The sequence below is a fragment of the Ictidomys tridecemlineatus genome, chromosome 3, assembly GCF_052094955.1.
Source record: "Ictidomys tridecemlineatus isolate mIctTri1 chromosome 3, mIctTri1.hap1, whole genome shotgun sequence".
Taxonomy (NCBI): Eukaryota; Metazoa; Chordata; class Mammalia; order Rodentia; family Sciuridae; genus Ictidomys; species Ictidomys tridecemlineatus.
In genome coordinates this window covers 106,080,071-106,107,047 of record NC_135479.1, presented here as the reverse complement: position 1 = coordinate 106,107,047, position 26,977 = coordinate 106,080,071, and the positions used below count along the sequence as shown (strand labels likewise).

Sequence of the window (26,977 nt, the reverse complement as noted above, 5' to 3'; positions counted from 1 at the left end):
GATCCTCCTGCCTCCACCTCCTGAGCCGCTGGGATTACAGGCGTGTGCCACCGTGCCTATCAAAAGAATAAAAGCCATTTATGTCCTTTGTGAAGCAGTAAAATATTTTTATTAAATCTTTACCCTTTGGGGTTGGGGTTGTGGCTCAAAGATAGAGTGCTTGCCTAGCATGTATGAGGCATTGGGTTTGATTCTCAGCACCACATAAAAGTAAAGAAAGAAAATGAAGGTATTGTGTCCAACTACAACTAAAAAAAATATTTAAAAAAATATTTCTTTAAAAAAATCATTACCTTTGATTTCCTACAACCTTGAATGAGAAAAATTTGGTGTTACAATTTTTATAATTTTTTTTTATTTCTATTGTGGTAATTACTGTGCCTTTTGTTTTGGAAAACACCAAGTGATCTAATTTTTCTCTTAAGTTTAGAATCTAATTGTGAATGCAGAACTACATAGAAAGTAATGATACTTAGTAGCAAATTAGGACTGTGCTCTGTAAATGCTAGAATAGATAAATGGTATTGTGTAAAACATAGAACTTGAGATGGACTTGGAAGAGATAGCATTTGAATAGAGAGGTGCTAAGGCATTAACAGAGAGGGGAGTAGGATATAAGAAAGGACTTAGAAATGAGATAGAAGTCAGGTGTGATAGTGTGCACCTGGAATCCCAGCACCTCAGTTGGCTGAGGCAGGATGGTATAGTTCAGTAGTAAAGTACTCCTGGGTTCAATCCACAGTAGCAAAAAGCAAACAAAAAATGAGATTGTGATGGTGTGACAACGAGTTTTTGAGTTACAGAGAGTAAGATTAATTAGGTAAAGTAGAGCCAATTTGTAGAGCAGTTTAAAGCTAGGTCAAGGAATTGTATATTCTTAGGGTAGTAAATAAGCAACTGTCAGTTTACATGGGGGAGATGAGCTGCTTAAGGGTTTTTTTGTTTTGTTTTTTGGTTCTGGGAATTAACTAAACTAAACTCCAGGGGTATCCTACAACTAAGCTACATCTCCAGCCTTTTTAATTTTTTTATTTTGAGACAGGATTTTGATAAGTTGCTTAGGGCCTGGCTAAATTGCTGAAACTGGTCTTGAACTTGGAATCCCCCTGCCTCAGCTTCCTAAGGTGTATGCCACCAGGCTGATTCCTTTTATTTATTCATTTTGTTTGTTTGTTTGTTTGTTTTGGTACTAGGAATTGAACCCAGGGAAGCTTACCACTGAGCCATATTCCCAACCCTTTTTATTTTATTTTTGTGTTTTGAGATAGGGTTTCACTAAATTGCTGAGGCTTTGACCTTGCAACACTCCTGCCTCAGGTGTGTTGGTTCTTAAGCCTTTCTTTTCTTTTTTTAAATGTTGTTTTTAGTTGTAGATGGACAAAATACCTTTATTTTATTTGTATGTGGTGCTGAGGATTGAACCCAGGGCCTCACATGTCCGAGGCAAGCACTCAACCACTGAGCCACAACCCCAGTCCCATTAAGCCTTTTCTTTATATACTAATAATGCAGGGGATTCCAATGTAAAGATTTGTGTCAGGTCACATTTAGGGTTTAATCTGCTAACTGTAGTCTCCCACATGTGAAAATAAGTATTAGCTGGGTTTTGTTTGTTTTTATCTTATAAGCTCCAGGGATATATCTAATCTGTCTCAGACTCCAGCATCTCTTTGGGTATTTTCCTGTGTATTGCTGTCATTATTCCATTCATTTTTAGTTGGTGAGATGAGAGTGTTCTGTACACTCAATTTAGGGTACAGAATAGGATAAAAAATTGAATACTAGTGTCAGCTGTAAACATAAATCAGCAGCCTACTTGTTCTTGCCCTTGACTCTTTTGTGACTTAATATGAATCATTTGGGTGTTTCAATGACCTATATTTCTTTCTTAGAGTAAATGCTAGGTCAAAGTTTGCCAACTATTTTCTCTGAGCCCAAAATTTAATTAAAACCAAAGGTAAAGCATATAAAAACATTTAGTTATAAGCCATATTCAGAACTTCACTGAGGGAATATAATATTATATTAATAAAAGTGATAAAATGTCCATCGTATTTTCCTAATTATTGATCATCTCTAAATTTAATATACAAATTAGTCTTTATAATTAGAGAAACTATTGCATTATATAAATTATAAAAATTAACTTTCAAAGAAGGTACTTGTGCCATATATTTAATATCTGATAATATATTTACCAAATATATAATTGTGTATGTCAGTAAGTTACAAAGAGGTTATGTATCTTACAGGAAGCTTTTGTCCAGTGATCGAAATCCACCAATTGATGACTTAATAAAATCTGGAATATTGCCTATTTTAGTCCATTGTCTTGAAAGAGATGACAAGTAAGTACATTATTTAATAAATTTAGAATATATCCTTTGGAGATGGCAAGATTTTCTAGTATTTAAGTTTGATCTTTAAAGAAAAGAAGGTTGTGGGATGGAATTAAAGTCAAAAGTGAAAAGCAATGCAAAATAAGTTAATGTCAGGAGATGCAGGCAAAAGGCCAAGTAGGAGTTTAACTTGATAAATTGATAACTTGATAATGATAAATTTAACTTGTAAGGCTTGAAAATGGACAGAAGACAAAACTAGGGGAATAATATACAAGTATCCTAATAAAGATACATTACAAAAAATAAGGATATAGGAAGAGGTTTTATATATATATATACACACCTTTATATAGAAGTAAAATGTTTTAAACAGTGATTGGGGTTTTTTTGGGTTTTTGTTTTGTTTTGTTTTGTTTTTAAATGCTGGATGGATAGATGATGCATTTTAAACATATTAAAATCTAGAGGTAGGAAATGATTGGTAGATGTTTGGGTCAGTGTAAAAATCATCTGTTTAAATAATTTTGTTGTTTTATAGTCCTTCTTTACAGTTTGAAGCTGCATGGGCTTTGACAAATATTGCATCTGGAACCTCTGAACAAACTCAAGCAGTGGTTCAGTCCAGTAAGTTGTTTATTAACAAACAAAATTGTGATTTTTAAGTCAGTAAAGTATATAACTATTTACATTATAAAATAATAGCTACCCATTAGCGTTTAAGGCTGTTGAAATAGCTAATTTAAATATGTTACTTTAATCAACTTGTTCAGGTGACTGACATTTATTTTCTCTTAGATTACTTTCTAAAACTGAGTATTTCAAGAGTTGTAAGTGGAAAATTACTATGAGATATAGTAACTTAGGTGTATTTTTTTCATGAATACTATTTCATTCTTCTACCAAAGAGTAATCATTTTTTAAAAAGATTTTAAGGATTGTTAAACATAAGCTATGTATAAACTAGTTCAAATCATAAGCACTAATTTCTTAATGGTTTTGAAGGTGTGGGGAGCAGATGTTAGCCATGCAAACATTTTATATTCTAACGTGTGTTATAATTTAGGAAAAATAATCATCTTACATCCTACTAAAACTTGTTTAGTTTTGGGTTCAAGTATGTTTTGTTTTGTGTTTTGGCTTTTTTTTTATATATAGTTGGCTATCAGGTAAACTTAGGATTTCATAATGTCTTATTCATACCTCTGCTCTTTCCTGTTTTATGCCATCCTTAAAGATTAGAAAGAAGCTTAGAATTATTCATACCTCTGCTCTTTCCTGTTTTATGCCATCCTTAAAGATTAGAAAGAAGCTTAGAATTTATCACTGCTAGTCTGTCTTAATATACCAAAAATAGATAAGTGAATTTTTATTGTAAGTTAATATGATTGATTTACATACACCTACATAGTTTTCTTCAAAGTGGTATCTGAAGGAAGGAAGGAGATATCATTTGTTTTGTGTTTTATTATTCTGTTCATTTACAGATCTGATTGTTGTTCCCATCTTTATTAACCAGCTGATTCAAGTCTCATGTGGCCCAGGAATCACAGTCCTAAGGACCCACAATCATACTAAATTTGTATATTCAGAATTTCTTAAAAGTTTAATCTTTGTTTTATTTGTAGGTGATATTGACTTTTTAAGGAATCTTTATTTTGGAATTAAGATGGTGGTTAAGGCTGAATTTGATTCCCCAACCCCCCACCATTACATTAAGTTCAGGTTGAATTTGACAATTGTCTATATTTTAAAATTCTTTTTGATACTGAATAAGGAGACTGCTAGTCAAAAATTATTACAGTAACGCAATTCTGACTTTAAAAAGAGATCAGCCAGGATATATTTTTTAATAGATTTCCATACACACATTCATATACATATGCGTACATGTATATTTTTTGAGATCTCAGCAGAAAATCAAGATTAATTTTTGTTTTATAGTATGGTCTTCAGCCTTAAGTGTGAACATGTTTTCCTGCTTCAGATGCTGTGCCACTTTTCCTGAGGCTTCTTCATTCACCTCATCAGAATGTCTGTGAGCAGGCAGTGTGGGCATTGGGAAATATCATAGGTTTGTATAAAACTTATAATGCTAATCCAACAATTTTTGCCATATGCTAGGTAATAAAAATTACTACTAATAGATGAAAACGAAAAACAATTTGTCTTCAGTACTTGTTTTTGTGAGATAGCTTCCAGAAATTTTGTATGTAAGTATAAAGCCTTTGAAAAACAGAAGGAACATTTTTGTTGCTTAAAATATATATATATATATATTTATATATAGTCAACTTTAAAATTACTTGAAGAATTATAAAATATGATTTAGATCTTATCCTTTTGAATCCTGGAATCCATTCTATTTCTCACCTTTCTCCATCAAAGACAATATTAAAAAAAAACAGGGGGGTGGTGGCAAAACTTAAACCAGTAATTTTCCTCTTTAATGGCAGTTTTGAGTTTAAAATGACTTTTTTTTAATCTTTTATAGACTTTATCACATTCAAATTTAGTAATTTATAAAGTACAGTGGTATCTCCTACCATGAATCAGTAGGAAGTATCTGCTAGCCTATTAAATGTTGCACAACACAATCACAATTACTATACCTATTAGGTGTTCTCTGATAAATAATTCTATAAAGAATAATTAAAGATAATTTTAATATTTCAAGTATTAGGAACTAAGATCATCCAAACTCAAAAAATCAAGGAATTCTCTTCAGTAGAGAATGGGAAAAAATCTAGGGTCTGAATGTCTGAGTGTCCCTGATGTAGATGAGAGACCTAGCTATTGAGAGAGAGCACCTTTCTTATAGGTGTGTTTATTTTAGTAAGTGAGGTTTCTGAGTTACTCTTGCCACAGATATATTGTTGTTCTTGCATGGAAGTAACTAATATTGTTTTGATGTGCCTTTTTTTGTTCAAATTTTTTATTGATGTATATAATTATACTTAATAGTGGGATTCATTATGCCATATTTGTACATACACATAACTTGATCCATCTCATTCCCTAATACCTTCCCTTTTCTTTCCCTCCTCCCTCCTCCTGATCCACTTGCTCTACTCTACTGATTTCCCTTCTACTATTATTATTTTAATTATACATTATAATTATATATAAAAGCAGGAATTATCATGATATATTCATACTTACATAGCATAATTTTATTTTCCAGTACTTCCCCACACTCCCTGACTTTTCTCTACTTTATTGGTCTTCCTTCTGTTTTCATAAGGATCTCCCACGTAGGCTCACACACACACACACACACACACACACACACACACACATTTTTTGATCTCTTTCCTCCCTAGTCTCTCTTCCACATATGAGAAGAGAGATTCCACTCTTGACTTATTTAACTTCACAGATGCTTTCCAGTTCCATCCATTTACCAGCACAGGGCATAATTTTATTCTTTAAGGCTGACTAAAACTTATTCTTTTTTGATTATTATTATTAGTTGTTCAAAACATTACATAGTTCTTGATATATCATATTTCATACATTTGATTCAAGTGGATTATGAACTCCCATTTTACCCCGTATACAGATTGCAGAATCACATTGGTTACACATCCACGTTTTTACATATTGCCATACTATACTAGTGTCTGTTGTATTCTGTTGCCTTTCCTATCCTCTACTATCTCTCCTCCCCTCCCCTCCCCTCCCATCTTCTCTCTCTACCCCATCTACTGCAATTCATTTCTCTCCCTTGTTTTTTTTCCCTTTCCCCTCACTTCCTCTTATATGTAACTTTGCATAACAATGAGGGTCTCCTTCCATTTCCATGCAGAAGTTATTAGTATTCTTGATGATTGCCATTTTGACTGGAGTGAGATGAAGTCTCAGTGTGATTTTGATTTGCGCTTCCCTAATTGCTGAAAATGTTGAACATTTTTTCATATATTGGCCATTTTCTCTTTTGAGAAATGTCTGAGATCATTTTGCACATTTATCAGTTGGGTTATTGGGGGAGGTTGAGTTCTTTATATATCCTGTATATTAATCCTCTATTGGAATACTAGCTGGCAAAGGTTTTCTCCCATTCTGTAGACTCTTTTTATGCTCTTGTTTCTTTTGCTGTAAAAAAGCTTTTTAATTTGATGCCATCCCATTTATTGGTTCTTTATTTCTTGAGCTTGAGAAGTCTTATTAAGGAAATTGGTGCCCATGCCTATTTGTTGGAATGATCCTGTGTTTTGTCTAGATCTTTATCCACTTGAAGTTGATTTTTGTACAGGGTGAGGGGTAAGGATCCAGTTTTATTTCTCTTCATGTGGTTCTCTAGTTTTCCCAATATCATTTTTTTAAAAAGCTATTTATTGCCAGGTGTGGTGGCACACACCTGTATTCCCAGCGACTTAGATGACTGAGGCAGGAGGATCACAAGCTCAAATAGCCAGCCCCAGCAAAAGTGAGGTACTGAGCATCTCAGTGAGACCCTGTCTCTAGATAAAAGACAAAATAGGGGATGTGGCTCAATCAAGTACCCCTGAATTCAATCCCTGCCCCCCATCACCACCAAGAAAAAGGCTTTTTTTTTTTTTAAGGCTATCTTTTCAACCGGGTGTAGTAGCAAATGCCTGTAATCCCAGCTACTCAGGAGGATCACAAGTTTAAAACTAGACCCAGCAACTTAGAGGGACCCTTAAATTTTTTAAAAAGGGCTGAGGGTATGACTCAATGGTTAAGTGCCTTGAGTTCAATCCTCTGTAGCAAAAGTAGGAGAGCATCTATTTTTTCCTCTAACATAGGGTTTTGGCCCCTTTGTTGAGGATCAGATGACTGTATTTATGTTAGCTTGTTTCTAAGTTTTATTCCATTGGTCTTCATGTCTGTTTTTATGACAATACCATGCTGGTTTGTTACTATAGCTCTGTAGTATAATTTGAGATCAGCCAGTGTTATGCTATTGGCATCATAGTCTAATTTGATTGTTCTAGGTCTTTTTTTCTTTCATGTGAATTTTAGTACTGTATTTTCTACATCTGTGAAGAAAATCATTGGTATTTGATGGGGATTGCATTCAATCTGTAGATCACTTTGGGTAATGTGACTAATTTTTCCATATTGATTCTACCTAGCCAAGAACATGGGATATCTTTTCATCTTCCAAGGTCATCTTCAATTTGTTTCTTCAGTGTTCCATAATTTTCATTGTAGAGGTCTTGTATCTCTTTGGTTATATTTATTTCCAAGATTTTGGAGTTGGGGGGGAGTTCTGGGTTTTTTCCTTTTGTTTGTTTTTTTATTTTTGAAACTGTTGTGAATGGAATTGTTCTCCTGATTTCTTTCTCAGCAGATTCATTATTGTGGTATGTAAATGCTATTGATTTTGTATGTTGATCTTGTATTATCCAGAATAATTTGTTTATCAGCTCCAAAAGTCTTCTGGAATTTTTTGGATCTTCAAAGTATAGAATGTTGTCATCAGCAAACAGATAATTGAATTCTTTTTCATATTTATATTTAATTTCCTTCTCTTGCTTGATTGCTCTGGGTAGGAGCAAGAACTGTGTTGAATAGGAAGTGAGCATTCTTGTTTTGTTCCTATTTTTAGAGGAAATACCTTCAGCTTTTCTCCATTCAGTATGATGTTGGCTTTGGAAAGTGGAATATAGCCTTCATGATGTAATGTACCTCTTTATTGTCCTCTGAAAGGAACAGCATGGAAAATGGCGTGGTTATGATTGTTTTTTTTTTAATGGGAGGATTTCTCTATAAAATGTTCCCAGCATAGGGACTATTGCTATAGGAATTACATTATTTGTATATGCAAGGGATCCTTACTCCTTTGCTTTCTTATCTCCATATATAGTAGTGTAAGAAAAGGTCTTTTTTTTTTAATGGAAATACTTCATCACTGCTTCATATTAGAAATTATAGTGACACTCTATAGATATAGAAATTAAATTTGACTGCTATCTACAGTACTGGTTCTTAAACTTTAGTGTGTTGTCAGAATCACATGGAGAGCTTGTTAAAATACAGAATCCTGTACCCACAGTTTCTGCTTAATTATTATTTCTGGGTTTTAGCTCAGAAATCACTACTGTACTACTATTTAGTTCTCTTTTTTTCTGATATAGTTTTCTAAAGCTATAAGTTATAGTCCCTACTCTTGGTTCTCTGATAGTGGATAAGTATGAACTCTACATATATTTTCTTTTTAATGGCATTTTACATATGGGGCGGGAGGAGAAGTGTATTACTGGGAATTGAACTCAGGACATGCATATGCTAGGCAAGCACTCTGCCACTGAAGTACATCTCCAACCATTTTTATTTTTATTTTGAGACGGGATGTTGCTAGGTGGCCCATCCTCCCCCTGGAATTTGTAATCCTGCCTCAGCCTCCTGGGTTGCTGGGTTAGTAGGCATGTGCCACCATGCCCAACTGTTGATATATCTTTTTCATTAGATGAAAATGTGTTACAGTAAGCATTCTATTGATTTTTTTGAAAAATAAAAGAAATGGTTCTTGGGTCACAGAGTTATTTTTAAAGACTTAGGCTTCCAGAGTTCAACTTACATAAATATATTTTATAACTGACAGCTTATAAGGAAGGCTGAAGTTGTAAATAATGTGCAAAAGAATACCTTAGCACTCTAGGTAAAAGACCTAGAATGAAATTAGGTGTCTTATTGCTAAAACCTTTGCATAAAACTGAATTGTATTCTGACTAAAATACTTAAAGGAGCATTTGTACCTGTTGCTTTATGTTTTCTAAAAATGCTTATTGTTAATGTATTTTATTAAATTAATCATTTCTACAGGTGACGGGCCACAGTGTAGAGATTATGTCATAAGTCTTGGAGTTGTGAAACCTTTACTTTCATTCATAAGTCCATCTATTCCTATAACATTCTTAAGAAATGTTACTTGGGTTATGGTCAACTTATGTCGTCACAAAGACCCACCACCACCAATGGAAACCATTCAAGAGGTAAACAAATTTTTAAAATCAATAAGTAAATTAGATACTATTATTATATGTATGTTTTTATTTGTTTTTATATCTGTGTATTCTCTCCTCAGATTCTTCCAGCCCTTTGTGTTTTAATACATCATACAGATGTAAATGTGAGTAAATGTTCCTCATCATATATTTTTTTACATGTATATATGTGCATGTTGTATATGTAGGGTTCCCCATGTGACGTAGAGTAAAAAATATATCAAGATCATGATAGTTTATTCTCTGTCAGATTTTAGTATTCCAAAACCTACAATGCATATCTGGTATCTTTATATTTACTCTGTTTTTCCTGTGTCACAAAATACAATTTCAGTGAAGAAATAGAGCCTATTATAAAGTTGGCACTTAGTAATCACTCTCACTAAGATCATGTTTTATATTTATGCACTTTTTATGGAATCTCATTTTGGCAGTCTGGCTATTGAATGCGTATGGTGTTTTTTTTGTTTTTGTTTTTGAAAGATAAAGAGAAATATTGGTCACATGCTTGAATTTTTTTATTTTTTGGTACCAGGGACAGAACCCAGGGGTGCTTAACCACTGAGCCATATCCCTAGCAGGTGCTGCCAGCCCCCACACCCCCCAACACACTTTTTTTTGGGGGGGGTATTGGTTTTGCTAAATGCTTATGACCTTTTAAGTTGCTGAGGCTGGCTTTAAACTTGGTGTCCTCCTGCCTCAGTCTCCTAAATCATTAAGATTATAGGAGTATGCCATTGTGCCTGGCTTATATGCATGAATTTGTATCCATATGTACACACCAAACTATGAAAATCAGTTGCTCTTAATTCTGTTTTTACTTTGTTTCTCCAGTTATAGTGACTTTTAGCTTCAGTTAGTATAGGGAGAACTGTTGGTTGTCCAACTAACAAGGGGAGAAAAGGCAGTACAGACAAGATAAAATCTTTGTAATGTTAAAAACATTACAAAAATATCTTGCTTATTCTTATTAACACAAATAACAAAGGAAAAAACAATGCAGGGAATATAAATAAAGTGGAAAACTGCCGTGACTCCTTATAAAAGCCAGACTAGCCTTTGGTGTGTTAAATTAAGAATGTGTGCTAGGGGTATAACTCTGTGGTAGGTTCAATCCCCAGCAGAAAAAAAGAAAACACACACACACCCATACCCATACAAGCAATATAATAAGTAAGGAAAAACACATGAGTATATAGTGACAATCAGGAATTTTTTAAAAATAGTCGGCACAAAGTTGCATGTCTATAATCCCGGTGACAAGGGAGGCTGAGGCAGGAGGATCACAAGTTTGAGAATAGCCTTAGCAACTTAGCAAGACTCTGTCTCATAAAAAGAAGGAAAGAAAGAAATACAAAGAACTAAGAGTGTAATTCGGTGGTAAAGTAAGTGCCCCTAGGCTCAATCTCGGATATTATTACCAAAAAAAAAGTTCAGCAGCTGAGTTTAGTGGTGCAAACTTATAGTTTTCAGTCACTAGGGAAACTGAGGTATGAGGATAATAATAGTCTCTAGGAATTTGAGGCCTACCTGGGCAACATAGCAAGACCCTCTCTTTCAAAAAAAAAGAAAAAAACATTTGATATGATGACCAGTTTTAAGCTGCTGCCCAGTTTCTAGGGATATATTTCTCTAAAGTACATAAAGCAAATTAAAGATAGAATATACTGTGTCAAACAATGATATAATTTACAAAATTCATAGGTAAACATGATCTCTAAAAAAAATTTTTTTTAAGCTCCAGATAGTCTAGGACTTATATATATATATATATTATGCAATTTTTGGTTTGGGCTCCTTATAGCGAAGATTTTGGTTAAATTACAAATTTCAGTATTTTGTTTTTGAAAGATTCACAGGGAAGATTAATCTCCAAGTTTATATCTTTTTTGGAAAACCAGGCATTTTACTTGACTTGACTTAGCAGTATATTTTGTTCTTTCTACCTATTCACCCCAATCTAGATGAGGTTGTACTTCCATTTTTCTTATTTTTGATGTATCTTGGAGGAATTCGTTTGCATTGTTCTTATAATGTAGTGTACTAAATATTGTTTTACTAAAAATAAAATCTTAAATTTAAGTTCTAAGAGTAAATTCTTAAATTATGCCATCAAAGATGTTATAAAAACTGCTTTCACAAACAGTGCCATTACACTGATATTACACTGTAGTTACAGTTAGAGAACTTACGGTAGAATGTAAACTTTGATACAAAAAAAAAATATATATGTTGGAGGGCGGGGGTTGTGGCTCAGTGGCAGAGTGCTTGCCTTGCATGTGTGATGTTCTGGGTTCGATTCTTAGCACCACAAACAAAATATTGTGTCCATGTATAACTATTTTTATTAAAATTTTAAAAATATGTTAGAGATCTAGTTTGAATTGGGTTGTAAGTTGGATCCGAGCATATCAATGACATGTTTAGCATTAGACTTTTAAAAAGGGAAGGATGCCAGGTTTTTATGTGCAGTCATGAGCAAGTAACTTGAAATTTTTGGCCTGTATTAACAGATTCTGTTAACGCTACAGGAAAAGAAATAGTTCCATTTGAAAATTTAAATAGTTGTTTCACATATATTGATACTAGTATATTTGAGTTATTTTCATGAATGTCTTCTTTTACATTGAAACACATCCTTAAGCATTTTCTTGAGTTTCTGAAAGAATAATGACAAAGTGCTGTTGTCTCCTTTTAGGGGCTCCTTGATTGTCTTAAAGTATAACATTTGTTTGTAATCTTAAAAGTTTTAAACTTCTGGCTTATCCTTTGATACAGTGTTCACATTCAAGAAAGATTTTGGAAGTAAAGTTCCAGGCACAGTTATCTTTCCTGTGGTTTCTTTATTTTTCTCTTACTTTTTTGGTCAATAATTGTATTTTTTTTTTTTTTAAGTAGCAGCTGGTGTAAAGCTTTTTTTTTTTTGCTTGCTTTTTGGGGTCTTTCTGTATTTAGGAAGTTGCCTCCAGTTTTATAAGCCAATGCAAACTAGTTGGAGAAGATTAAACTGCTATAAAACTAATACCACTATAAACTAATACTAATATTGTCTTTAAGTATACCTGTATGGTATATCCATATAGTATAGATGTTTAAACCATTGTGCATGTTGGATACCTATAGTCTTTCTAACTATATACATAAGCTACAATATTTGTGGGCCTGTTATCCCTTAGCCTGAGCATTTGAGAAAGAAAATTATTTTTTTTCCTATTTCATGTGCTATGTAGTACATATATAGGTTGGTGAATTAAAAATAGATATTGGCATGGATTTGGGACCTACACTTCTGAATTTGGCTAAATGATGCACAATAAAGATTCTAATGAATTATGGTAAGAGAAGAAAATAGTAGAACAATCTTAGGAGTATGGGTAAAAATTACTGCAATGAGAAAGTATTCAAAGATTGTTGGAACTTTTATTTTATTTATTAGATATTGGTAGATACGGTCTGGGCCCTCTCTTATCTTACTGATGCTGGCAATGAACAGATACAGATGGTAATAGACTCTGGAATAGTTCCTCACTTGGTTCCTCTACTCAGCCACCAGGAAGTTAAAGTTCAGGTAAGTTTGTTCTTGATAAAATCATGTTTTCTTACCATTAGTTACTTTAAACATGGCATTCAAAGATAAACATATCTTTTTACATTTCAGACAGCTGCACTTAGAGCAGTGGGCAACATTGTTACTGGAACTGATGAACAAACACAAGTAGTTTTGAACTGTGATGCCCTCTCACACTTTCCAGCACTCCTGACACATCCCAAAGAGAAAATTAATAAAGTAAGTATTTTAAAATAGTATTAAACTGGTAGTTTTCATTTATATAATTTGGGTCCCAGAAGTATCTGTAATGTTATTAATTTAAACTGTCATGTATGTATCAAGAGAAAGTATATCACTCTTTAGAAACACAAATTGGGTATATAATTTTTACATATATAAAACAAACAAGTTGCAAAGTGTTTTTCTTTTCTTTTTTCTTTTTCTTTTTTTTTTTTTTTTTGTTGTTGTTGTTGTTGTTGTTCTCTTTTTCTTTGGTGCTGAGGGTTAAACCCTGTGCCTCACATGATCTGCTCATAAGCATGTGCTTCACCTCTGAGCTACACCCACATTTGCACTGTGGAGTTTTTTGGCTCTTTTGGAAATGATGAAATGGAGATACTTGGGTGTTGAATGTTGTATGACTGAAAATTTTTAATATATTAATTCTAGATTAGTATTTTATGGTAGTTAATTGTGTGTGTGTGTGTGTGTGTGTTTTGGGCTATGGAAAGGGGGCACTGAATGGTGATGCTGATATTGGAGTGCATCTGAGGCTGTTGTAGAAATAATAGGGGTGTTGATTTACAACATTGCCAATGATTATAACCCCAAAGCGGCTCACCTAACTAGCCCAGCACCCTAAAATCTCTAACAGGTTCATTAAACATGGTCCTGTGATCTGATCCAAAAGAGCCTATTGTATAGTAGTCAGTGCTAATGTGTTTTAACAGTTTGTAGGAATAGAGAAAATGTTTTCCTTTAAAAAATAGGTAAGTTTAATAAATTTAAGTTAGGAAAATTCTGATAATATCCTACATAGCATATAGGTAGATATTTTATCTTATTTCATGCCAGCTGTGTCTTTAGTAATTGCATTTATTATCTTTGAAACTTTAAAGCACTTTGGAATGACCATCACCTTTACAAAAGTATAGCACCATTGTAATATAAAAGATAACATTACAAGATCATTAAGGTAGACCAATAAAGTAGTCAAGCATCTGGGTCCACTTCAGCTTTTCAGAGAAATGGTGCAAATGAATGAGTATTATAAAATATACTAAAACAGCCCACTGTTTTATTTCTGATGCTCCATTGTTATGAATAGTTGATATATACCTACTTTGGTTAGGAGTCTAAGGGTAGAATAGACAATAAAGCTTATTACAGGAGAGAAGGCTATTGAATGTCATTTATAAAAGTTTTAGTTTTGAATTTGAATTTCTTTTACAGCTTATTGTTTTTTGGGTATTTATCCAACCAAGCAAGCTTCTTTGGAGTCATACTCTTTGGGAGCATTGTCATTGAGAATTCTTTAGAAGGGTTAGTTCATTGTGATTTGGATTAGGGGCCATTAGCTATTTGTTCAAAGAATATATGGAAAGGGGGAAGAATTGAAATTCCCAAGATTTTTATTATAGAGTTTACTCAGTAGTAAAATCATTTGGACACGGTACAAATGCTTTTTTTCTTAGTTCAGATACAGATTTTATATTTTAATGAGAAATATTGAAAGGATCTTCTTCTACAGGAAGCAGTGTGGTTCCTCTCTAACATCACTGCAGGAAATCAACAGCAGGTACAGGCAGTAATTGATGCCAATCTTGTACCAATGATAATACACCTTTTGGATAAGGTAAGAAGATCATATTGTACTTATCTAAATAAGGGGAAAGGATTTTACATATATGTAATATATATAGTCTGCTTTATTTTTTATTTATTTTTGCATTGCAATTCTTAATACACCTTTATACCACAATTTATCATATCTCTGATTGTATATAAGGTATGTTAACACTAAATTCACATCTTCATACATGTATTCTGTATAATGATGAGGGTCTCCTTCCACCATCCATGCTATTCCCCTTCCCTCTTCCTTTCCCTCCCACCCCTATTCCCTATCTAGAGGTAATCTTCCTTTTTTTTTTTTTTTTTAACTTGTTTGTTTTATGATGCTGGGAATCAAACCAGAGCCTCACACATTAGGCAGGTGCTCTACCACTAAGACATACCTCCAGTCCCTAAATATATACTTTTTTTTCTTTGTTTATTTGATTAGATCCTATAGTGATGCTAATATTTCAGGTAAAATAGTGTTCATATTGAAGCTTTTGAATCCAGCAGTTTTTAATATGATTCATTTCTTCTTGGAAACCTCTGGCCCTTCTGTATTTTTTCTTCCCAAAAAAGTTGGGTATTCACCCTAATAGATGAAGGACCTGTGCTATAAAATGCCCAGAATTAAATAGCAAGTAAGTGTGATATTGTTATCATCTCATGTTCATATTAATATTTGGGGAAAACAGAATTTACAATTATAGAATCACAGCATGAGAGTTTTTGTCTGATCACTAATTAAACAAAGTGTTAATTCTATAATTAAAATGAAGATACATCTGTCTATGTATATGACCTGGTATAATCAGCTTACTCTAAGCTTACTTGTGACATTATTCATGAGTCTTTCTCCTAATGATTTTTAGGTAGTTATTGATCATCATTGCCTGGAATCCCCTATTTTACTAGGAGTTGCAAAATGGTGGCTTTCTAATTTTGTCAAAGAATATATTAGCCATGATTCTTCAGTAGTGAAGAGCTTTTATCACTCCAAAATATAGTCTGTATGGGAAAAGCATGATAAATGCTTAATGCGTAATTCTTTTTTTCTGTCAGTCATTTTTTACACTTTATCACATGGTTCCCTAAAACCTCAAAAGGAGACCAGAGTGAAAATTTTATGATCATTAGGAAATTGAGTTCTTATTTTATAAGTTTTAGTCCATTTTAAATGTTATTCCTTTTGACACCCAAGTTATCCCTGGCCATTTGGAACTTTATCTTAAAGTTAGTACCTGTCTCTTAAATACTCTACCTTTTAGATATGATTCCTAGGATTATCTTTTGCATTTTCTGACCTGGATCTAGAATAAACTATTCCTCCAGGATGCCTTGATTCTTCCGACATAAAGATGAGTATTTTTACAAGGATGTCATTCTTTTTTTTTTTTTTTTGTACCGGGGAATTTAACTCAGGGCCACATCCCTAATCTTTTTTGTATTTTATTTAGAGACAGGGTCTCACTGAGTTGCTTAACACCTCACTTTAGCTGAGGCTAACTATGAACTAACTATCCTCCTGTCTCAGCCTCCCTAGCCATTGAGATTACAGGCATGTGCCACTGAGCCTGGCAAGGGTGTAATTTTTTGTCGGCTTCAGTAAATAAAATAAGTGATAGGTATTTTTGTATTCATGTTATAAGGTGTAAAAAATGACTGATAGGAAAAAAGAATTAAGCTTTAAGGATTTATCGTGCTTGTCCCATACGGACTATATTTTGGAGTGAGCAATAGGTAATATTTTTGACAGATGAGTTGATGATCATGAGAGCTTTTTTAGCAAGTTATGTATTCATTGATTTATTGGTATATTATAATTACACATACTAATGGGATTCATTGTGACATATTCCTGCATGCATATGATATAATTTGGTCAGTTTCATTTCCCAGTTCTTCCCTTTCCCCTTACCATTTCCTTCTCCCTGGTCCGCTTCCTCTACTCAACTGGTTTCCCTTCCTTTCCCTTCCATTATAAGAATTCATTTTTGAGGTGGGGGAAGGGACTGAGGATTGAACCCAGGTGTGCTTTACCATTGAGTCTCATTCCCAGTCTTTTTTATTTTTTTATTTTGAGACAGGGTCTTAATAAGTTGTTTAGGGTCTTGTTAATTCTCCCAAATATGAGAATTCTGAAGAAATGAATCATGAAAGGAAGCTATCAAATATTATAGGGTTATCTTTTATATACAGTACAGTTATACATATTTTGAGGCATACCATTGATGGTATATATCTTATGGATAAAAAATTGTTTTCAGCCTAAGGAAGAGATGTAAAATATATTTATAGTATCAAAATAACAAGTCACATTGCCATAACAACATGACTACTGAGGGTTGACTACTGAATGTACTTTTGGGTCAGGGGATATAGGGGATTGAACTCAGGGATACTTGACCATTGCACCATATCCCCAGCCCTATTTTGTTGTTTCTTTTGGGGGGTGGGGGTGTATGTGGGGGACAGGGTCTCATTGGAGTTTCTTAGTTTAGTGCCTTGCTTTTGCTGAGGCTGGCTTTGTATTTGTGATCCTCCTGCCTCCGCCTCCCAAGCTACTGGGATTATAGGCAAGTGCTACCGCGCCTGGCTTTGAATGTACTTTTTTTTTTTTTTTAATTTTTTAAAGATGTTGATTGATCTTTATTTTATTCATTTAATTATATGTGGTGCTGAGAATTGAACCCAGTCCTCGCACATGCTAGGAAAGCACTCTACCACTGAGCCACAACCCCAACCCTTGAATGTACTTTTAAAAGATGTATTTCTAAAAGATGTATTTCATTAGTGAAATACTTAATGTGTACCTCTGAGTGTGGTTAAGCCACCAACTGGATACACAGATTGATTGTTTTTATAGTTGTAGATGGACAGAATGCTTTTATTTTATTTGTTTATTTTTATGTGGTGCTGAGGATGGAACCCAGTGCCTCACACATGCTAGGCAAGTGCTCTGCCACTGATCTACAACTCCAGTCCCTGTTTTTTTTGGGTTTTTTTTTTTTTTTTTTTTTTTTTTTTAAATAAGCATGTTACCTTGATTTTTAATTTCTTGTTAAAAATATACTTTTGTTTTCAGGGCACATATTCAGAGGTCTGATTTTCACTTCCAGTCCTCCCTCCCTTATTTCTTCCTTTAGATAATCATTTTACCCACTTTTGGTTTATCCTTCCATTATTTCTTTCTAAAATAGAAGCAAATGGATATGTATATGGTTATTTCCACCCTTATACAGAAAATAATATACTGCATATCCTCGGGATACTTGTATGTTTGTATGTATGTGTGTGTGGGTGTGTGTGTATAAGCACTTGAAAAATCTTTCCAGAAAACATTTTCTCTAGTTATCCATATATATCCTCTTGTCTCAGCCTTCCAAGTCTCTGGAATTATAGAGTGTGCCACCATGATATATAAATGTGTGTGTGTGTGTGTATGTATATCCATGTATACACACACACATATACTCATGCATACACTGGAGATCGCTTTCATGACATTATAAAGAGAGCTTCTTTATTCCCTGTTTGTATTTCCCTTATTCTTCTTTTTATTATATAGTACTATACATAGTACATTATATGGATGCACTGTAACATAATCAATTATGCATGACATTTGAGATATTTCTAGTGTTTTGCTGTTGAAAATAGTGGTGCTTTCACAAATAGCTTGTAAGGGGTTTGTTTTGTTTTGTTTTTACCCTTTTCACAGGTTGTATTTAGGATTACTGGAAATATACAAAAACATTTGTAAATTTTGTTATAGTGTCAATTCCCCCTCTTTGAGGATTGTGCCTTTTTGTACTCCCACCAACTTCACTGACAAATACTTGGATTTTCTTAACCTCATTTAGTACTGCTCATTTAGTTAGGTATCTGTAATTAGTTATATTCCTATTATAAAGATTTCAGTTGATTTTATTTTTTGGCTGTGCAATTCCCATATTTTCTTGGTAAATTCTAAAAGATGAGATTATAAAGATATAGATCTCATTATATAAATTGTTTCAAAAAGCACATATATGTATAAATATTCAGAAATATTTGCATATGCATGTGTATCTTTTTTAAGTTATTTATATAAACAAATATATATACACATCTTTTTAAGTTATTTTTAAATATTTTTTCAATTTGTATTTTTGTAATGAAGTTACAGATTTTTCCAAAATTTTCTTTACTGATTTTGATGTGATAGCATTGAATAGTAACATTAAGTCAAATTGTTTTCAGGAGAGTTTCCAAAAAGAAAATTCCTTTGTTCAGGGTATATTGGGTGTTATAAATCTTATCTTAGTAAGTAAAAATATATATGTATGTAGAAAAGCTAGAAGGAAACCTGGAGAAATAAGCACTTGAAAAATCATTCCAGAAAACATTCTTTTTAGTTATCCTTATGTTGCCGACAGTAGCCTTTTGCTTTGTTTTTATTTTTTTAGGGGGATTTTGGCACTCAGAAAGAAGCTGCTTGGGCCATAAGTAACTTAACAATTAGTGGAAGGAAAGATCAAGTAAGTTTAACTTTTACTTATTTCTTAAAAGTGGTGTTAAAAAAAAAAAAACAGTACAAACAGATTATATGATTTAGATATAAGTAAACCATAATTTAAAATAATAGCAAGATAACTATTATGTGATTTTGGGGGACAGGGGGTAGGAGGGGTGTGTGGGGATATTACTGGGGATTGAACCCAGGACTTTATACATGCTAAGAATTTGCTCTACTGCTGAGCTATATACTTCCAGCCACTTTTCTATGATTTTTTTTTCATATAGAATATCATCCTTTGACTTTTTTTTTAATATATATTTTAGTTGTAGGTGGACACAGTATTTTTATTTCATTTTTATGTGGTGCTGAGGATCGAGCCCAGTGCCTCATGAATGCTAGGCAAGCACTATACCACTGAGCCACAACCCCAGCCCCCACTCTTTGACCTTTTTTAATCAAAAAAGAGAGGGGATTTTTTTTTTTTCCCTACCTGTCCAGGAGCTAGGGATTGAACCTAGAGCCTTTTGTAGGCCAGTAAATTCTCTACCACTGTGCGAAATCCCCAGGAATCTTGAAAGAATTTCTAACCTATAATAAAATCAAGGGGCCTAAAATTAGGGTTGTGTTGTTTTTTTAACAGTACTAAGAACAGATTTTGGAGTGGTGAATATGGCAGAAAAAAATTGTCTCATAGATTCTCCTAACAAATGAACATCAGGAGCAAAAATTTTAAAAATCATCAGCAACAACAAACTACTCAGCAGTTAGAAATTAAACTTTACTAGATGGCTGAGACTAGGAACTAGGGTGAGAAACATGAGGTGCATAGGGTTTAAAACTTAAAAGCTGGGGATTCCAGGGCTACATTATCACTGAGACACATTGTCTGCCTTTTCTATTTTTTGAGACAGGGTTTACTAAGTTACTGAGGGCCTCGCTAGGTTGCTGAGGCTGATCTCGAACTTGTGATCCTCCTATCTCAGCCTCCCACATTGCTGGGAATATAGTTATACATTGCCATGCCCAGCTTACTTTCTTACTTTTAAAGAGGAAATGATTTTCAAAGGAAGTACTCCTTAAAGCAAAGAAATGTTTAATAATAAGTTGAGTGATTCCTTCATTTTCATTTCAGTTCCCCCTCCTCTTAAATTCAAGAAAAACAAACTTGCTACTTTAAAAAGAAAGGAAAATCAAGTTAATAATGAAGTTTTAACTATGTCCTAGAGATGAAGTCATGTGTGTCCGTACTCAAAATTTCAAAGTGAAAAGCATTCTGTTAAAACATCTTGATATACAGATTTTGCCTACATTTTATTTTTTCATGTTTTTTTTTTTATTCTTTAGGTGGCCTACCTTATTCAACAAAATGTTATCCCACCTTTTTGCAACTTACTGACTGTAAAAGATGCACAGGTTGTGCAAGTAGTACTCGATGGATTAAGTAATATATTAAAAATGGCTGAAGATGAGGCAGAAACCATAGCCAATCTTATAGAAGAATGTGGAGGTAAGTTCTTTATTAGCTATTATTCCACATTCTAATTTTTTTTTTTTTTGGTAACTATCTTTATTTTCTGACTAATATACCACTTCTGTAATTTTCTGTCTTAGATTAATCAAGTAACAGAATAAATTAATAAAATGCTATATTCTATATATAGTCCTGCTCAGCCTCTTGCATGTGTTTAGGTAACTGAATTGTTGCCTTATATTGAACAGGCCCTGTGCTAAAAGTATTGGAAAGACAGTGGTAAACAAAACACAGTCCGTGCCCTCAGGCATGTAGTCTAGTTTTGAAGATAAATATGAACTGATTTAATGTGCTAATTACCCTAATAGAAATGTACAGCAAAATGGGATACCTAATCCATCCTGGAAGAAGCAGGAAGTGACATCTGAGCTGGATTTTGAGAGATGAATAAGGATTAATAAAGTAAAAAGGGATGAAAGGTGTTCCAGGCAGAGATAACACCATGAGCAAAGTCTGAGGTGAGAAATAGCATTCAGCAAATTATAAGTAGTTCAGTGTTGCTGAATCACAAAGTATGGGGTAGAAACTGCCAAGAGATGAAGCTGGAGAAATAGCCAATAACCAAACTCCTTTGAAGTTTCATAGCACAGCAGATACTTTATTCAGTAAGGCAGTAGTTACCATTCTGGCTGTGCACCAAAGTCATCTAGAGTGTAAACAACACATTAGATTTCAATCTCAGAGTTCATATATAGGCAGAATACCGGAGTCCAAAATGTGGCTATGGAACAGAAAATAAATGTTTCCAACTTGAATAATCATAAAAGTAAAGGTATTTCTGACAGAAGCTGAAAAGTGAATGAAAGGAGAGGTAACAACAAGAATGAGAGAACCCATATCAACTAAGTGGAGGAATCAAGACTTGAAATAAAGCATGTTTGAAGTTACTAAAGTGACAATTGGAATAACAACAAATAATGTATAACCATCCAGTTAGGAATAGGAAAATGGAGAATGATATTAGGAACTAATTAGGGAATAAGAATTAGTAAAATGAACAACAGGTATTTTATATGTAGATATTGATTGATTCTCAAATATTGCCTCCCTCACTGGAGATATGAAATAGAAATATGTTTTATAAACTTCCCAAAGGATTTTGCCATAGGATATGATAGGCCATTGGAGGATTTTCCTAGAGGATTGGTGCTTAAATAACTGAGGAATGGAGCCTTTGGAGACAGAAGGCAGACCAATTAGGAAAGCATATACTGTTCAGGCCAGAGTAAATGAAGGCCATAATAACAGAGACAAAGGGGAGATTACAGAATTTAGAAATGGATGAACAGAGTTTTGATATTTGATTGAGGAAAAGGAAATCTTAGATCTCAGATTTCAAGCTATTTAGTGAGTATCAACAAGTAAGAATTGTAGGATGAATAGTTTAAATGAGGAAGGAGAGTTAACAAACTGTTCTAGATAGTTTGAGATTTAGGAGCCTAAATGTCCTTGTAGAATTTTGTAGGCATTTGAATTTTGTGCTAGTAAAGTTATGAAAATAAGTAAAACTACAAAAGCTACAGATGATTATAAATCCTCCACTCACAATTAGTAGCTAAATTTTTTAATGAAAGGATCACCAAAAGTAAAGTGTGTAGAGTGAAATAGGGGCCCGAGGTAATTTCGTTCACTTAAGAAATGGATAGAGGAAGAACATAAGTGAAAGGAGCAATTTCACTTTATTTCATAGGTCTACTATTATTGCTCCTAAAAAATAAAACAAGATCCAATTTGCATATCAACAAGTTTCTGCCTCTGATGTAATAAATTTATTAATGTTTACAGGGAAAATCCCTTTTCCCCTGAAATATTGTGATTGTTCTCTTTTTTTCATGTTTAAGTATGCTTAATAGCTGTCTTATGGATCAAATTTGTTAATTGCCAGTATCTTCAGTTTCTTTTTAGTCCATTAGAAAAACTTGGCAGATGTTAGAAAACAGGAATTTTGCTTTTTTATTTTTAACAAAAGCAATTTTACATGTTATTGTTCTTTATAAGCATTGGTTACCTATTATTTTGCTTTATAAATAGATGTCCCATTGTTTCTTATCATAATTTACATGATATTAGACACTAAGATTGTTAATCTTTTTAAAATAAATATGCCTATTTTCCTGAATTAAATCTTTTTATATTTAAGATTTACCTATAGCGTCTCAAAAATTATAATCCAAAAATTTTGCAATACAAAAATTGGGTTATACATTCAAGATTATTGTAACCTGTCACTATTTTTTTTAATATTATTATTGTTTCACTTCATAAAATCTCTTGCAGGACTGGAGAAAATCGAACAACTTCAAAATCATGAAAATGAAGACATCTACAAATTGGCCTATGAGATCATTGATCAATTCTTCTCTTCAGATGATGTATTTAATAATTTTGTAGTTTTCTTAGTTTTATGTTAAAACATAATAATTCTGAACAAAATAGTATATAGTAAGCTAGAGGCATATGCATGTATGTCCTTTCTGCAGTTGAATTAAAATAGGTATGTGACTGTGATGTCACTTGCTTAACAAATATTTCAGTATTTTTAAATTTCTAATAACACTGAGTGAGTCACTAGTATATCCTTTATAATAGCAATTAGTTAATACACATTTACATATGTTGTCATTTTTATTTGGTGACTAAAACCAAATGTGAGGATAATAGATCAAATGAAAATCACCAAAAAAGAAAAGGCATTATATAGTATAAAGTATGATATACAAAAATTTCTTCAGACTGAAACCTTATAGTAATTGGAGTTAAGAAATTATTTTTATTGCCTCTTTGAAAGAGTAAATCTAAAATTAAAGTAGTTTCTCCTTTAAAAAAATAGAGTGGTTAAATACAACCAACAGTGGATTTCTTGGATGATTTTTTCAACTTTTCAAAGAATAAGTCTTTAAAAGAGGACAATAGGGGTTGGAGATGTACCTCAGTGGTAGAGCATTTGCCTAGCATGTGGGAGGCCCTGAGTTCAATCCCTACCCCTACCCAAAAAATAAAAAGCTACTAAACCTTTCTGTTGATATTTGAACATTAATCACAATGTGGTAGAAAATTTGTAGAAAAGGAAATTATAGACTGTTTACTTAGAGATGTTCACACTAAAGCCTATTTAGATTAATGATGCCCAGTTAAATCAGAAATAAAATCCAAGAAAAACATGCTCTTACAGGTAGCTTTAATCATGTATCTTAAAGTTGGGATTTTAGATGTACTAATTTGTAGTTAGGTGACTAATTTCAGTAAGGTGACAAGGCCTATGTTTTCTAATATCTTTTTTACTCTCTTACATTGTGAAAAAAAATAATTTAACTTACGTACATGGTTATAAAAGCCACACCCTAGGTTTGTAATTTTGTGGAATTTAAAACCAAATATAGTATAAAGCATATAAAATATTAGCCACTATTAGCAAGCTCTTGTTTTACTGTTTTGAGGCTATATGTCCCTAGTTGTATTAAAAGATTAACTAGGGGCTAGGAGTAAAACTCACTGTTAGAATACATGCTTAGCATGTACAAATCCCTGAGTTCAATTTCTAGTACCCAAAAGATGGGAGGGTGGGGGGGAATTAACCAAATAATACACTTACTTTCCAAAAGTGGTGGCTTTGAAAGGAAAGAAAAAGACTTTACATTGTAAAGTGTTTCAACTTTCCAAAGGATGGTAGCACATTGCTGGCACTCATCACCTAGTTCTTATACCATTGTTAAGGGTAGTAAAACAGTTACTCTAATGCTTCTTTTGTCTACTTTAAAACTAAAACTAATTTTTTTCCCCCCCTAGATTGATGAAGATCCCAGCCTTGTTCCAGAGGCAATTCAAGGTGGAACATTTGGTTTCAATTCATCAGCCAATGTACCAACAGAAGGGTTCCAGTTTTAGAAAGATATTGTGGAAGTTAGGTACAATGCAGCACTCAGATATATATATATATATACATATATATAAAAAGGTTTGATCCATCAAGCTTGGCTCATGGGATCTGCTGCTGCATTAAATCGGGAAAGAAAATGTGAAGATTTCATTTGGAATCACAGGAAATGCCCAAATGAGGTCAAGATGGCGAGTGGGTGCGAGTGAGAATGAGTGGCAAAATGTAATGAAAACTTTACGTGGATGCTTATTTAGGTTGTTCAAAGTAAAAAGGGCTACGGGTCACAGATCTTCAGTGCCTGAGAAGGAACATTGACTTACTCTATATCAATTGAGGGGAAAGTGAAATACTGTCATCTTCAAGCCTTGTAAGCATAAAAGAGAATAGAGTGCCCATATAAGTCAAGGAAAATGAGCCCAGGCCTTGCTATAAAGCAGTGTGTGAATGGACAATGTTGAATGAATGTCTGGCTCAGTGATAGAGAGCCAGGTTCATCTTTCAAATCTAGGGCTCTTCACTCATGAAGCAGACTCCTAGTCCTGGAGTGACTGTGTACGAGAGTGTGGTTGTGGTGCTGTATGTGAACGCATGCAAGCTTGATTCGCCTTCGGGGGGCTGATAACAAACATAGTAAATCATCAAAGTGAGATCACAAGTGTTAATGTACACTGGACATAAAAACAAAGACCGGTTTAGCAGCAGACATTGGTTTATTCTGCAGCCTGTGTTTTCTATTTCCCCTCTCCCCCAAAACCCTCACCCCATTTTTTTTTTTTGTCATCCCCCCCCCATTTTTATTTACCTAGTATGGCTCTTTTAGTTGCTTCTCAAGTCAGAAAACTTTTCAGGAAGGTTTCCCTGTGCATTTGCACCAGATGAATGTTTGATGCTATGAAAAGCTTTCCATATCATCAAAACTAATTTGTGTAGATTTTTGCATGTAAAAAAATCATAAATTTCCCTCAAAATAGACTGTTGCAGTACACAAGTTACCATAATAGTATAAAACAGTAAAATGTGCTTAAAAGGCCATTCTTTTCATTTTCAGAGATAACATAAAGACCTTTGCATGAGGTAAATCTACAGCATAGTTCATTTTTAGATTTTGTTGAGTCCTGTAAAGAAGAAGAAGAAAAAAGTTTCAGTTGTGATAGAATACCGTGCTGTGTTTAAATGTTACTTGTTTTCAAATTTTGTTTTCTATGAAAATGATATGGAAACTTCTAAAATGGAATTTGGTGCATATGTACTGCTGAATAAAGACCGATGAAGAGGTTTGAGTAGATGTACAAATCAAGTAATGGTTTGAACACCTTTAATAATATGCCTAATCTGTTCAATTGTTTTAGAATCTTTTTATCTTAGATGTAGGCAGCCATGAACAATCTATTTTGAGCCACTTTAGGGAGAAAACTTTGTATTTTTAAAACTTGCATAAAAGTTATGCAAGTGGTTTTTATAAATTGGAATAATGCCTCAGTTTTGAGGTTATGCACACTAAATTAAATGTGACATAAATTAATTTGTACAAACAGAACTCTTTATAAGGTGGCTCATTGTAGGAAATCCTGTGCCTTCCCCTTTGAGCACAAGTGTTGCATGAACAACAGTTTGCTATAAGAAACATACCAGATTAGCCACCATTAGCATCTATATCTACTTTGTGTTTAAAAATCAACTGGTAATTCTGAAACACTGTAGAATGGATAAAAATTATTTTGTGATCATAACTCTTTGTTGAACTAGAGTATTTTTGCAGCATTCCTTGTCATCAGAAACATGGTTAAAGTTTAAAACTAGAAGCAGCAGAAAACTAGCTTGTAAAATTTATCCAAGTAGAGTGCAGGCTAGGCTGTCTTGGGGAAATAAACATTAAAACTTAAAGCAATGTTTTACATGGGGTGTGTGCGTGATGTGTGGATTTTTTTTTTTTTTAAATATTACTGTTGAGTTAAAGTGTGTAACTCACTGGCTCCTATTAGTTCTTGTCTTTCTTCAACTTTTTGAACCATAACCAACATAACAAGTTTCATAAGTTCTGTAATTTCAGTCTGGACACTATAATTATGCTTTCTTCCTATTAAAACCAAGGTTTTGGCCTTCTTCACTCCAAGACAAACAGACAACTTGAGCTTTATTTTAAGTATTAACATAACTTCAAATAAGGCTACAAATTGCATACAAAGCTTTTTTTTAATAGAAGACTTATTACTGGAAGGTGAACATAAGAATACTTTGCATAATTCTTGTCTTTTAGGAAGTAGTGTAGTTCAAAGCCAATGAGCTGGTAATAGGCTAATTTATTTTATAGAATATATATCTTTAATTATTCCAAGGTCTTCCTGATGTTCTAAATATTTCTAACTATA

General features: G+C 33.3%; 1 protein-coding gene and 1 non-coding gene across 8 annotated transcripts in view; both read left to right on the top strand.

Moving 5' to 3' along the window:
* Positions 1–26,496, top strand: part of Kpna4 (karyopherin subunit alpha 4) — a 64,005-nt gene extending 37,509 nt beyond the window's left edge. For all 7 annotated transcript variants that reach the window (XM_013364231.4, XM_078043587.1, XM_078043586.1 and 4 more), the window contains 12 exons: positions 2,253–2,348; positions 2,881–2,966; positions 4,327–4,413; positions 9,132–9,301; positions 9,394–9,438; positions 12,750–12,881; positions 12,972–13,100; positions 14,614–14,718; positions 19,148–19,219; positions 20,545–20,707; positions 23,009–23,103; positions 24,518–26,496. In XM_013364231.4, the coding sequence (XP_013219685.1) occupies positions 2,253–2,348; positions 2,881–2,966; positions 4,327–4,413; positions 9,132–9,301; positions 9,394–9,438; positions 12,750–12,881; positions 12,972–13,100; positions 14,614–14,718; positions 19,148–19,219; positions 20,545–20,707; positions 23,009–23,103; positions 24,518–24,616 (1,279 nt within the window). In that variant the 3' untranslated portion in view covers positions 24,617–26,496. The remainder of the gene's footprint in view (positions 1–2,252; positions 2,349–2,880; positions 2,967–4,326; positions 4,414–9,131; positions 9,302–9,393; positions 9,439–12,749; positions 12,882–12,971; positions 13,101–14,613; positions 14,719–19,147; positions 19,220–20,544; positions 20,708–23,008; positions 23,104–24,517) is intronic.
* On the top strand, positions 13,460–13,770 carry LOC120884686 (small Cajal body-specific RNA 7). Its single transcript, XR_005727107.2, has one exon.
* Positions 26,497–26,977: the final 481 nt, after the last annotated feature.